General features: G+C 44.1%; 2 protein-coding genes across 3 annotated transcripts in view; both read left to right on the top strand.

Moving 5' to 3' along the window:
• The window catches only part of LOC139039650 (zinc finger protein 75A), a 78,415-nt gene extending 70,296 nt beyond the window's left edge, over positions 1–8,119 (top strand). Inside the window, exons 8-13 of one of the 2 annotated variants that reach the window (XM_070485091.1) lie at positions 3,225–3,316; positions 3,607–3,733; positions 4,809–4,883; positions 5,178–5,304; positions 7,038–7,148; positions 7,329–8,119. In XM_070485091.1, the coding sequence (XP_070341192.1) occupies positions 3,225–3,316; positions 3,607–3,733; positions 4,809–4,825 (236 nt within the window). In that variant the 3' untranslated portion in view covers positions 4,826–4,883; positions 5,178–5,304; positions 7,038–7,148; positions 7,329–8,119. Of the gene's footprint in view, positions 1–3,224; positions 3,317–3,606; positions 3,734–4,791; positions 4,884–5,177; positions 5,305–7,037; positions 7,149–7,328 lie in introns of those variants that run through there. The other variant, XM_070485092.1, reaches the window with a different exon arrangement.
• Positions 5,178–8,119, top strand: LOC106825980 (zinc finger protein 75A). Its single transcript, XM_044746444.2, is given in 4 exon segments — positions 5,178–5,304; positions 7,038–7,148; positions 7,329–7,917; positions 7,919–8,119. Coding segments are annotated over 4 exon segments (897 nt in total). The 5' UTR covers positions 5,178–5,204; the 3' UTR covers positions 8,016–8,119.
• Positions 8,120–12,629: the final 4,510 nt, after the last annotated feature.

The raw sequence follows: 12,629 nt of genomic DNA, 5'->3' as shown, positions 1-12,629 counted from the left end.
AGAAAGGCAGAATGTTCTCCTAATCTGCCCTTCACGTGGGTAAGATGGGATAGGAAGCACATCAATTAAATCTTTGGATAATCCCGAAACTCTCTGCAGCCAGTGGGTACCAATTTTCTCACCACTAACCTTTCCTAAATTATTATTTTTGTAAAGGCGTAGTCATCAGTTGGCATTTGTCTTCAGTAAGCTGTGCTGTGTTTCAATTGAATGATAGAAAGAAAAGAGGGAAACTAAGGGCCTGGCAGTTGTGCTTAAGAGGAAGGCAAGGCAAGACCTTTTCATTTTTCTCTCATAATATTGTAGTAAGTAGTAAAGTTCACGTGAGTTCTTTATTGACATGCACTTTTTCCCTACCCTTGGTGCCTTAGGAAGAAGATCCTTTTATTGATTTTGTTCCAGACCAGACTGGACCTCAGTTGTCAAGGGTGGTGCTGGTGGGGTGCCCAACACAGAAGCAAAACAGTTCCTAGAGGAGAATGATGACGGTAGGTCTGAAGTGGCTGAATATTTGAACTGTCAAATCAGAGCTCTGTGGGAAACCAAGGGACATCTTACAGAGAGATCCAGTCAGAGTAAGAAATATACCCCACAAATGAACAGTTTTTGTTCCAAGAGCTCTAGCCAGCGCTTTGGAGCTTCCACTCTCATGAGGCAGCTGGACCCCGTGAGGCTTTGGGCCAGCATCAGGAATTATGCTGTCAGTGACTGAGGCCAGCGATCCACTCAAAAGAGCAGATCTTGGAACTGCTGCTGCTAAAGCAGTTCCTGACCATTCTCCACAGGGACCCCCAGACTGGGATAAAGAAGCATCATCTGTAGAGCACTGAGGAGTCTGTGGCCCCGGTAGAACACTTGCAAGGGAAATCTGGTCAATCAAGGATTGGGGTGAGAAAAAAAATTTCTGTTATGTAGAATGAATTAGAGTGAAAGTGGATGTATTGGGGTTGGGAGCAGTTAATTGAGAAAGAAGATGAATTTGGTCACTGTTCTGTTGTTCCTTAGGAAATCTAAATCAGGACCTGAAACCGCAGACCCATAGCAATAGTTAGTCCACAGGTTTCAGAGATCTAGCAGAGACTTCCCTGTTTAGTTAGAGTAAGAGTTGCTTTTTGCCCTCTTTCGAGCCAAGGTGAATGAGCATCATAAGCCTAGTCTGGCTTGGCCAAGGAGACGGGTCTTAGGTTCTTAGAAACACATAAAAGGCAATAAGAGTTGGAGAAGAAGGGGCAGATTCGAAAAAGGGAGGAAACATAGAGACCAAAATGAAGAAAAAAAAGAGAAAAACCAAACAATTATGGGAAGACAGCAAAGAAAGAGAAAAAGTGCAAAGGGAAAAAGGAAACAGAGATTTGGAAATCCTAACAGAGTAGCTAAGAGAAGAAAGACACAGAGGGAAAATGACCTCTGTATAATAGATAGGAGCCTCCACTGCCCTTCCTTAGTGGTTGGCCTTGGCTCTGCTGGTGAGGGGTGGATTCAAGGTGTGACCTTGGGCAGGGGCCAGCAGATAACCAGCTTCAGGCCTGCTGTGAAGAGTGCAGTGCAGGCTTATGTTTGGTTTCAAAATCATTTGGAGGTAGGTTGGAGCCAGACTTTTTCCTCCCCATTTTTTCTCCATTTCATCCCCATTCTCTGAAAAACCTTCCCTAACCATGGGAGAAATCTGGTTGACAGGACAACTTTTTTATTCAATTCCTCAATCTTTTGAGAAGTACAAGACAGGAAATCACTGAGGCAGGGATGTAAGTCAAGAGAGAAAGCCTGTCGAGGCAGCATGAGAACAGGTGGCCTATGCAACCCTACTAGTTGTCTGGGCTGGACTGTGCACAGGAGTGGGGGCTGCTGTTTTGGAGGGCTGGTAGTAGCCACACCCTTTTTCTTTTCATTCTAATTTTCCCAGATTTTGTAGATAGTTCTTTGTGGAAAGTGGTGGCCTAATATCTTTTAAGTCTTTTTGTCATTTCTTTTAGTGTCTCTCAATCCCCACCATCAGGACTCTCTGCTTTTTCCTCCCTCTTCCACCAACTCCTAAACCAAAAGTAAGTTCTGTGGTAACCAGGATGGGAATCATTTCCAGGTTGCAGCTCATGAGCTGGGAAAAGAGGCAGTGCTCTTGGGAGAAACAGCAGAGGCCCCAGGCTTCAAGCTGAAGCCAGCAGAGTCCCAGCCAATGGGCATGTGCCAGGATGAAGAATTTTGGAATACATACCAATGTCAACAAGAATACCTGAGCAAGAATAGTCATAAAGAAACTGAACCTGTATGTAAGAGGGGTAAGGAGCTTCATGATAATTTCCTTCTCCTGGGAGCTATAATAGTCATTTGTTCAGCCAGAACGTTGTAAACATTTTCTAGGTGCCCATCTCTGTGGATCTGCAAATGCAACCATGTTAGCAATTACAGTGCCACTCCCTGATGGTAGTAGAATAGACTAGCTGTGGGTGAAGTTGGAGGTTGGCCTAAAGTACAGAAATATCCAAACCACAGAACCCTGGTAATAACATCATGAACTCTTCCTTAGTAAAGTGGGGAGGGTTAGGGCCACCTCATCCTTGTAAAATACAGAAGGAATTGGGATCATAAATGTGCTGTCAGTGACAAAATGTGAATGCTATTCTGTACCAGGAAAAAAATAATAAAGATTAAAAACTACATCTCTGGGGGCTGGCCCCATGGCCGAGTGGTTAAGTTTGTGTGCTCTGCTTCGGTGGCCCGGGGTTTTGCTGGTTCAGATCCTGGGCGCGTACATGGCACTGCTCATCAAGCCATGCTGAGGCGGCATCCCACATGCCACAACTGGAAGGACCCACAATTAAAAATACACAACTATGTACCGGGGGACTTTGGGGAAAAAAAGGAAAAATAAAATGTTTAAAAAAAAAACTACGTCTTCTACTGTACACTGGAGTCCCTGAGTACTTCATCTTCAAATATGTTTAATTTTTCCCTAACTCAGAACAATTTACATCATGAGAGGAGGAAAAAAAGGTTTTTCTTTATTGATTGTGCTTATGAAAACTGGGGAACCTGTTCTAGGGGTAGGGCTGGTAGACACTTGATTCTTACTTACAATGAGAAAGCTACTTCTGCATATCCCACACACTTGTAAAGGTGCCTCATCTCTATTGAAAGAATCAGAATCTTTTGTATTTTAGAAATGAGCTCAGGATGTTCATAGACAGAAGCAAGAGAAATTTCCTCTGGCTCTTTTCCACCCACAGCTGTGCCTGCTCACCAGATCCTAGCCTCTCCTGAGCAGACAAACACCAAAGACTGGACAGTGGCACCTGAGCTCGTCCTGCCTGAGTCCCAGGTGAGCTGTGCTTCCCAGCTGTTTAGGGCTGCCTTTCCCTGCTGCCCATGCCACCCTGCCCAGCAGGTGCTCAGAGGGGTGTTAACCTACATGTTCTCCCTGGGGAACTGGGACTTCCCAGGCTGTTGGCTGATCCCTTGCCTCCTTCCTTTCTACATTCTCACTTTTAAAAAATAATGTGCAATTAATTCCTCAGTGCCTGGCCTAGCATGCATTTCATGTGCCATGTGGTAGCCACGGAGTGTTTCTATAGTGGCCGTTACTGAGCTGAAGCCGATTCTCTTCTTTAGAGCTTGTTGACATTTGAAGAAGTGGCCATGTATTTTTCCCAGGAAGAATGGGAGTTACTGGATCCCACTCAGAAGGCCCTCTACAATGATGTAATGCAAGAAAACTATGAGACTCTCATCTCTCTAGGTAAAGATTCTCCCCTCCCTTTGAGTAGGAGTTGAGCAACCTGTCATGTTCTCAGTTAACTAGGAATGCACCCCTGTGAGAGTCTCTGTTCCAGTAGCTGGTTGGTCCTCAATTAGATGGTGTGGGCAAGAGAAAGTTGGATCCAGATCACTTGGGGAGCTTTTTCCAAGTGCACATGCTCATTCTTTATCCTAAAATTCTTGATCCCTCCTCCCTCTCCTCCAAATCTCTTGTGTTCTTAGCTTTCCCATCTCCATATGGGCACCACTATTCACCCAGTAATTCAAGTTAAACCACTTGTGTTCATTCTTTACCATGATCTTAGCATCATACCCCACTACAGATCTATCACTACTCCTTGGCTCCACCTTCCCAGTATAGCCTGAGTCCGGCCACATCCCAGCCTCCTGCTCTGTTAGCATCCTGGTCTACATGAGTGGGATCTCTATCCAGGTCCACCTCAGCAACTTCCTAACTGGCACCTCCTGCCACCATTCTTGTCCTTCTAGGGTCTGTTTTTCACACAGCAGCAAGACTCTTAAAAACCTGATAAGATCATGACATTTCTCTGCTTCAAAATGTTACAGTGATTTCTCTCACATTCAGAGAAATGCAAACGCCTTATGAGACAGCCAGGACCATGCATGATCTGACCCCTGCTCGCCTCCCTGCCCTCATCTGCTGCTACTCGTGCCCTTGTTCATTCCTCTTAGCCACACTGTCCTACTTGCTGTTGCTTGAACTCTCAAAGCTAATTTCTACCTTCCCATTTTCTCTACCTGGGATGCTGGACTCTCTCACTACTGCATTTTTAAACACCTCTAATTATTGCCAAATTCACAGCTATTTATATCACGTAAGGGTAAAAACAAGATTTCTTTTTGTTGACCTCACTTGTGCTACTGAAGACACTAAATTGGGAACTGGTTATAGGGGCTGGTAGATGCTTGATTCTTATTTATAATGAGAAAACCACTTCTAAGTACCATATTTTAGAAATGAGCTCAGGATGTTCATAGAAGCAAGAGAAATTTCCTCTGGCTCTTTTCCACCCACAGCTGTGCTTGCTCACCAGATCCTAGCCTCTCCTGAGCAGACAAACACCAAAGACTGGACAGTGGCACCTGAGCTCGTCCTACCTGAGTCCCAGGTGAGCTGTGCTTCCCAGCTGTTTAGGGCTGCCTTTCCCTACTGCCCATGACCCACCCTGCCCAGCAGGTGCTCAGAGGGGTGTTAACCTACATGTTCTCCCTGGGGAACTGGGACTTCCCAGGCTATTGGCTGATCCCTTGCCTCCTTCCTTTCTGCATTCTCACTTTTTAAAAAATCATGTGCAGTTAATTCCTTCAGTGCCTGGCCTAGTATGCAGTTCACGAGCCATGTGGTAGCCACGGAGTGTTTCTATAGTGGCCGTTACTGAGCTGAAGCCGATTCTCTTCTTTAGAGCTTGCTGACATTTGAAGAAGTGGCCATGTATTTTTCCCAGGAAGAATGGGAGTTACTGGATCCCACTCAGAAGGCCCTCTACAATGATGTAATGCAAGAAAACTATGAGACTCTCATCTCTCTAGGTAAAGATTCTCCCTTCCCTTTGAGTAGGAGTTGAGCAACCTGTCATGTTCTCAGTTATCTGGGAATGCACCCCTGTGAGAGAGTCTCTGTTCCAGTAGCTGGTTGGTCCTCAATTAGATGGTGTGGGCAGGGGGAAAGGTTCATCCAGATACCTGGGGAGCTTTTTTCAAGTACACATGCCTTATTCTAAACAGAATTCTGGATCTCTTTCCTCTTTGTTCCCCAAATTTGCTCTTCTCGTACGTTTTTATTTCAGTAAAGGGCAGCTCCATTCACCCAGTTGCTCAGAGCAAGAAACAGAGAGTCATCCTTTACCTTGAACTTACTATCATACCCCACAACTAATGCATCAGTAGTTCTCTTGGTTCTTACCTTCTCAGTATATTTTGAGTCCCACCATGTCTGAGCCTCCTGCTGTGTTAGCATCCTAGTCTACAGCAGTGGGATCTCTCTCCAGGTCTACCTCAGTAACTAACCAACTGGTGTCTCCTGCTGTCACTCTTGCCCTTCTACAGTCTGTTCTCCAGACAACAGCCAGACTCTGTAAAAAAAACTGGTCAGATTGCTACATTTCTCTGCTTCAAAACCTTACAATGACTTATCACATTCAGAAAAATCCAACTTCTTACCAAGATGCCAAGGACCCTCCAAGATCTGGCCCCTGCTCCCGTCCTCCCCTCATCTGCCTCTCATGCCCTTGTTCAGTCCGTGTAGCCACACTGGTGGTCTTGCTGTTTCTTGAACTTGCCATGCTCATTTCTACTTTCCCCTTTCCTCTGCCTGGCACACTTTTCTGCCACATGGCTAAGCTCTCTCTTTTAGTTTCCTGCTCAAATATCACTTTCCCACTAAAGCTGTTTCCTAAACAGCTGGGAAGGTTTTGTACACAACCTTATCTAAAATAGTTTGACAGATGCAGAATCTTAACTACTCTCTTCCCCTGCTTTAGTTTTCTTCAAAACATTTATCACTTCCTGACGTTTAATTTGTTTTGTTGATGTTTGATTGTCTCACTCTCCCCCTAGAAGATAAGCTCCATGGGATCAGGGGACTTTGGCTTTTTTACCACTATATCTGTAGCCTATAGAGCATGCGTAGCACACCATAGCCACTCAACACATATTTATTGAATTACTGAGGGGTGAATACTTTCCCTACTTGGCAATCTGTATTTAGAGAAAGTCCACTAAGTGATTCTGGTCTGTTTACTCCACCTGGACATGAACCAGTGAGTTACAGGAGGGGTGGAAGTCTTTCCTATGCAGCGTCTGATGCTTGAGAGCTAAATAAAAACTTATTATAATTATGACAGGAATCACATGTGCATATGATACCCAACCCACTGAACTTGAACATTGGCTCCGCTAGACTTGGTCTTATCCAGGATGAGTCCTCCTAAAGAGTTAAGAGGAAAAGCCTGTGTTCCCTTTAATCTCTGGAGTTTGTTCCACCTTGATTGAATATGGGGTATTCTTGGTAGCAGAAGAGGAGGCACATCCACTCCCTATATACCTTTTATTGATATATCTTAGGTTTATTTCTCAGTCTTTGCTTTGTGTGTCCCCCGACAAATGCAGTATAGAATAAACCTGATACCAGCTATGAGAGTCTATCCATTTCACCTCTTGGGGTAGCAAAATGTAAAAGCGTCCTTTGTTCTTTCTGAAACAGTGAAGTAGTGTGGGCTATTGTTAAGTTACCAGTTCTTGACCTCAGTTTTTCCATTTCACAGCATTATTTGTGCTCCCCAAACCTAAAGTGATATCCTGTCTAGAGCAAGGGGAAGAGCCTTGGGTTCAAGGATCCCCGGAGTTCAAGGACTGTCCCAGAGAGCTGCCTACAGGTAAATGCACCATGGGAAGAAAAGAAATGTACCTTGATGAGAACCTTTGCAAAGACATAACATTTTAAGGTTCTACTTATCTATTTTCTTTAAATCAGTATCATTGAATCTTTTTTCTCCATTCCTATGGTTTTCTTGCTCTGCCATACAATTGGCTTATTCTTACGTTTATTCCAACAGGGTTAAAGCTAAAAAATGACACTGAAAATCAACAGCCTATATGTCTTTCTGACTTAGAAATACAAGAACCAGAAGACATAGTATCAAAAAAGGCCAGAGCGAAAGTTCCCCAGAAAACAATGGGCAAGGAAAACCATGGTGATACACACAGGGGAGGGAAATGGCACCAAGACCTTCCACAGAAGGAAAGAATGAAAGTTTCACCCTGGAAAGAAGAGCTGCTGAGACTTATTGATCTTCACAAGAAAGAGCGTGCAGAGGACAAGCCTTTTAAATGCCAGGAATGTAGGAAAAGCTTCAGAGTTAGCTCTGACCTTATTAAGCACCAAAGAATACACACTGAAGAGAAGCCATATAAATGTCAGCAGTGTGATAAGAGGTTTAGATGGAGTTCAGATCTTAATAAACACTTAACAACACACCAAGGAATAAAACCATATAAATGTTCATCCTGTGGGAAAAGCTTCAGTCAAAGTTCAAATCTCCACACACACCAAAGAACTCACACTGGAGAGAAGCCTTTTACGTGTCATGAATGTGGAAAAAAATTCAGTCAGAACTACCACCTTACTAAACACCGGAGAACCCACCTGTAGCGTATGCTGGAGAAAATTCAGGTGGTCAAGCTGCCTTAGACACCAGAAACTCCATGAGGGAAGAAAAGCTTGTCCAGTGTCCTCAGTCTGAAGAAGTTCACTATGTGGATCTTGACCCTATAGTTTATGAAAAAATAGAAAATTATGAAGCATGGGGAATTTTTCATCAGTAAAAAATTTGCATATATATGCCAATATCTGTGCACTAAGTGTCCTCATTACTATTGGGGTGGGCTGGTCCCAGTTCATCTCTGTAGATAGAGCTAGGAGATAGATAAATGTAGCATATGTAGATACATTGAGAAATATAGGCATAAACACAGACACACATTTCCTTCTTTATTTCTTTCTGTCTATATATATATATATATCTGTTAAATCACTGAATGTATTTCTGCCATTCCACAATACACACATGTGGGGGGGGGGGGTTACAGTTCTATTTGTCCTACAGTTATATACCATTAGGAAAGCAATAAATAGTCATCTTTAAAACATTTCCATCTACACTAGAAATAATGATTTAGAATGAAGACCTAATGTACAAAAGTAACGAAAATAAATACTTGGAAGTTAAGAAATATGCAGGAGCAATATAAATAAAACTATTAGACTTTACTGAGAAAAGTAATTGCCCTAATAGTATAAAAACACATACATTATATATGTAAACATATATATGTATGTTTTTCTGTTAGGAAAATAGGTTGGAAGCTCCAACCAATTTTTGGTGTTGGGGGAAAGTAACATGAATCCCAAAGGTAGCATAATGTTGACTCTTTTCTTTCTTTGGTTGGGAAAGGTAGGGGATAGACACAAGGAGAGAAAAGAGATTCAAAGGGTGGCTCTTATTAAAGGAGATTGTTCAGGGGGCTGGCCCCGTGGCCGAGCGGTTGAGTTCGCATGCTCCGCTGCAGGCGGCCCAGTGTTTCATTGGTTCGAATCCTGGGCACGGACATGGCACTGCTTGTCAGACCACGCTGAGGCAGCGTCCCACATGCCACAACTAGATGGACACACAACGAAGAATACACAACTATGTACTGGGGGGCTTTGGGGAGAAAAAGGAAAAAAAAAAATCTTTAAAAAAAATAAAGGAGATTGTTCAGACCCCAAAAGCGATGTCAGGCAAAAGCTAAAAACCGGATGATCACGGCCCGCCTGGTGGTGCAGCGGTTAAGTGTGCACATTCTGCTTTGGTGGCCCGGGGTTTGCTGCTTCAGATCCTGGGTGCCAACTTGGCACCGCTTGGCAAGCCATGCTGTGGTAGGCAACCCACATATAAAGTAGAGGAAGATGGGCACAGATGTGCGCTCAGGGCTAATCTTCCTCAAGAAAAAGAAAAAAAAAAAATGGATGGTCAGTGGGAAAACCCTTGTAAACGGCATGACCAGGAGTCAGAGGGGACATAATCTCTAATGTTTGGTTTTTAGTTGTCTTTTTTCTGTGTTGGAGTCCTTTTATTCTTAACCACAAGTGAAGCCTCATAGGAACCTACTTTTGAGAAATAAAGGAACAGTATTGTGCCCAAGCAGTGCACTTAGGAACAGACAAGAAAGAGTGGAAACAGAATGGAGAACCAGTTAACAAAGGGCTAAGTGTGAAAAGTGAAGATTTGGTACAGAGAACGACATGATGAGTGACAACCAGGAAAGAAATTATTCCTCAAGCAATCTCAGAAACACTTGAGGTCTAAGTTTCTTACAGTATGAGATGTATTTGGTGGATCATCTATGGAAATATGCTCAATTTTGTTACGAATAAGGAAAATTCAAATTAAACCACAATGAAATATCCTTTTATTCCCTCTGCTTGCCAGAAATTTAAAATTCTGCAATATCAAATGTCAATGATAGTGAACAACAGGAATTCTATTATACTGCAGGGGGCCAGGGGGCATAGTACAATAAGTTTAGCATTATTTAGCAAAGTTGAAGACATGCATACCTATGACCTCTTTCTCTAAAGGATACCCTAGAGAAAGTCTAAGTACATCAGATTATATGTACAAAATGTTCACAGCAACATTGTTTCTCATCAAAAGCCAGAAAGAATCCAAACGTCCACTAACAGGAAGAATACATGAATGAATTGTGGTAGTCATATGATGGAATACTATACAGCAATAAAAGAGAATAAAGTACAGCTATGTGCACCAACTTGGACATAAGAAATGTAATGTCCAGTGAAAAGAGCTGCAGAAAAAGCAAAAGAAAAAACTTCCTGCAGCCATGCAAGAAGAAATATCATATCATTTGGATAATAAAGGAAACTGTGATCCCAGAACGGTAGAAAACTTGGGAGACATACACAGATATGTGATGGGATTACAGGTGCTTTTTCTTTTCTCTTTTTGTTCGGGCTCTCAACTCCACTGAGAGCATTCTCTTAGCAGTGACAGCCTTGAGCACACGTTGCCATCTGTCAGCCCTCCACTATGCAGTGGTCAAGCAGTGGTGCCTCTGCCTGCAGTTGGCACCCCTGGCCTCGCAGAATATTTTTGACAACTCCCTAGGGCAGCTGCCTGCCACGCTACAGCTGCACCTTTGTGAGAAGCACAGAAGTTGACCAGTTCCTCCATGTGACACCCACCTTGATAAAGCTTACCTGTGGAGATAAAGGTTTCAAAAAGTTCAAGGTCTTTCGGGTGACAGTCATCTTCCTACTTGTCTTTGAGGGCTTGATCCATGGCACCTATGCTATCTTGCCAAAGCTGGCCAAGGATCTGCTCAGCCAAGGACAGAGAGGAACAGAGGCTTTGCAACTGGCAGCTTCCACAGGGTGGTGGTGGACTTCTCTTTGGGACAGTCACCTCTGACTAAATTTAGCCTAGGAACAGCTACTTCCTTGATCGGGCCACATTCCTTATTTTTATCCTGTTCTGATCATAGATACATGCATGTTCCACTCTCATGTACAACCTCAGGAACAAGGACCTTAAGGGTGCACTGTAGAAGTGTCTAGGTGGCTGAAGAGACACATGACTAAGGCTACTGAGAAGTATGGCTCTGCCCTTGCTTCTTCCCTGCATCAGACCCTGCTATGTCTCTCTCCTGTCAATGCAGCCATCTAGTTACCCTGCCCTCTGAATAGGGAGATACCTTAGAAAGTTCATGACACTAGGAGCCCACAGATCGAACATTTGATGTACTCTGCAACTAATAGCTATGGAAGCCGGTGGATCTCTCTAGCACTCCATTTCATCATCTGTAAAATGAATATAATACCGGACAGGAACATTGTAAGGATCAAAATAGATAATGCATATGGGAGTGCTTGGAGACAACTGCTCAGTGTAATACTTAATCAAAGATGGAATACTTTCTCTAAGGAGGTTTCTCAGTCTATTTCACATCCACCTCCCTCTATTCATATCCTGATGGAGCACTACTCCTTCATTGTGCAACTAGAATCCTCATAAATGATGAATGGATGAAGGGAGACCAGAACAAAGGCAGAGAGAACGGGTAGAAACTTCCACTATACTTTCCCTCACATTCCACATTCCCATCCATAGGCTCCCTCTTGAAAATATACGCAGAATATCCCAATCCAGGATAACACGCTCGCATGCAGGTGACAATTGAGTATCTCAATGTCCAACAAAAGAGAAACGATTGAAGATTGAATATATTGTGGTACATGCCTAAATCCAACAGTTTAAAAAAGATGAGGTGGATATATTGAAACAGAAAAAAATTTAAAGATATAGTAAATGACCAAAAGGACAGATTAAGGTTCAGAAAGATGTACACACTGAAAATTTGTTTCCTCTGGAGAGGGAATGTAGTTTGGGAGATAAGGGATGGAGAGACTTCATCTTCAGGTGAGAATGTTTTGCGGTACTGACGGAATGTTAAAAAATAAAAACAAAGGAAAAAAGTTGGGTTAGAAGCGAGTTCTTGTCCTACGCCTGTCATTAGACAATCTCTCTCGGTCTCCTTGGTTGGAAGATGAAAAGAGTAATAATATTGACCTCATAGGACTGCTGTGAGGACGAATTAGTATGCACTTGTTTAGAACTGTGCCAAGCACACAGGGAGCGTTACGTTTTTTCATTATTGTCGCTGTCACGTCTGTAAAACACGGTGTGACTCCAGGCACCGTTGACACAAAGACACATCGAAGCACCAGAAGCGGAAGCGCCTCCAAAGAGACCACAAGTAAACAAATAAGCGGGATTAACCAACGGCCACATCCAGGCTTTGGGTTGTCGAAGAGCGGGAGTGGCACGCGGGTATCACACAAAGAGGACCCTGCGTTCTCATTGGCGAAGATTGCAGTCGATTAGCGAGGGGCCGAAACCAGTTTACCGGGAGGTCCTTCAGTGCGTCGCTTGCGTAGCCCTTGTGCATGCGTCTGGCCTTGTGGAGGTCCCGGCGTGCCCCGGGGCTGCTTCCGGCGTAGGGCGTTGGAAAGGTGGCGAGGCTCGTGAGTCTGTGTGTTGGAAAGGCTTATCCTGGCGGGGCCGGCGGGGGCGCTGCGGCTCTGCCCTCTACCCTGCCGCTCTCGTCTAGTCCCCTGAGACCCCGACGCGAAGACTCGGAGTGGCCATGGACTGGGACCTCCTCCCTCTGTCTGGGGAGGCGTGGGGACGAGGTGCCGGGTCCGTTCCGTCTCCCGTGAGGACTCCTTTGAGAGGCTCGGAGCCTCTTGCCCTGCGGTTTACGTAATACAACGCTCGTTCGCCGAGCCTCTGTTGCGT

This window comes from Equus asinus, chromosome 14 (assembly GCF_041296235.1).
Source record: "Equus asinus isolate D_3611 breed Donkey chromosome 14, EquAss-T2T_v2, whole genome shotgun sequence".
In the NCBI taxonomy this organism is placed as follows: Eukaryota; Metazoa; Chordata; class Mammalia; order Perissodactyla; family Equidae; genus Equus; species Equus asinus.
This window is presented reverse-complemented; position numbering and strand designations above follow the sequence as displayed.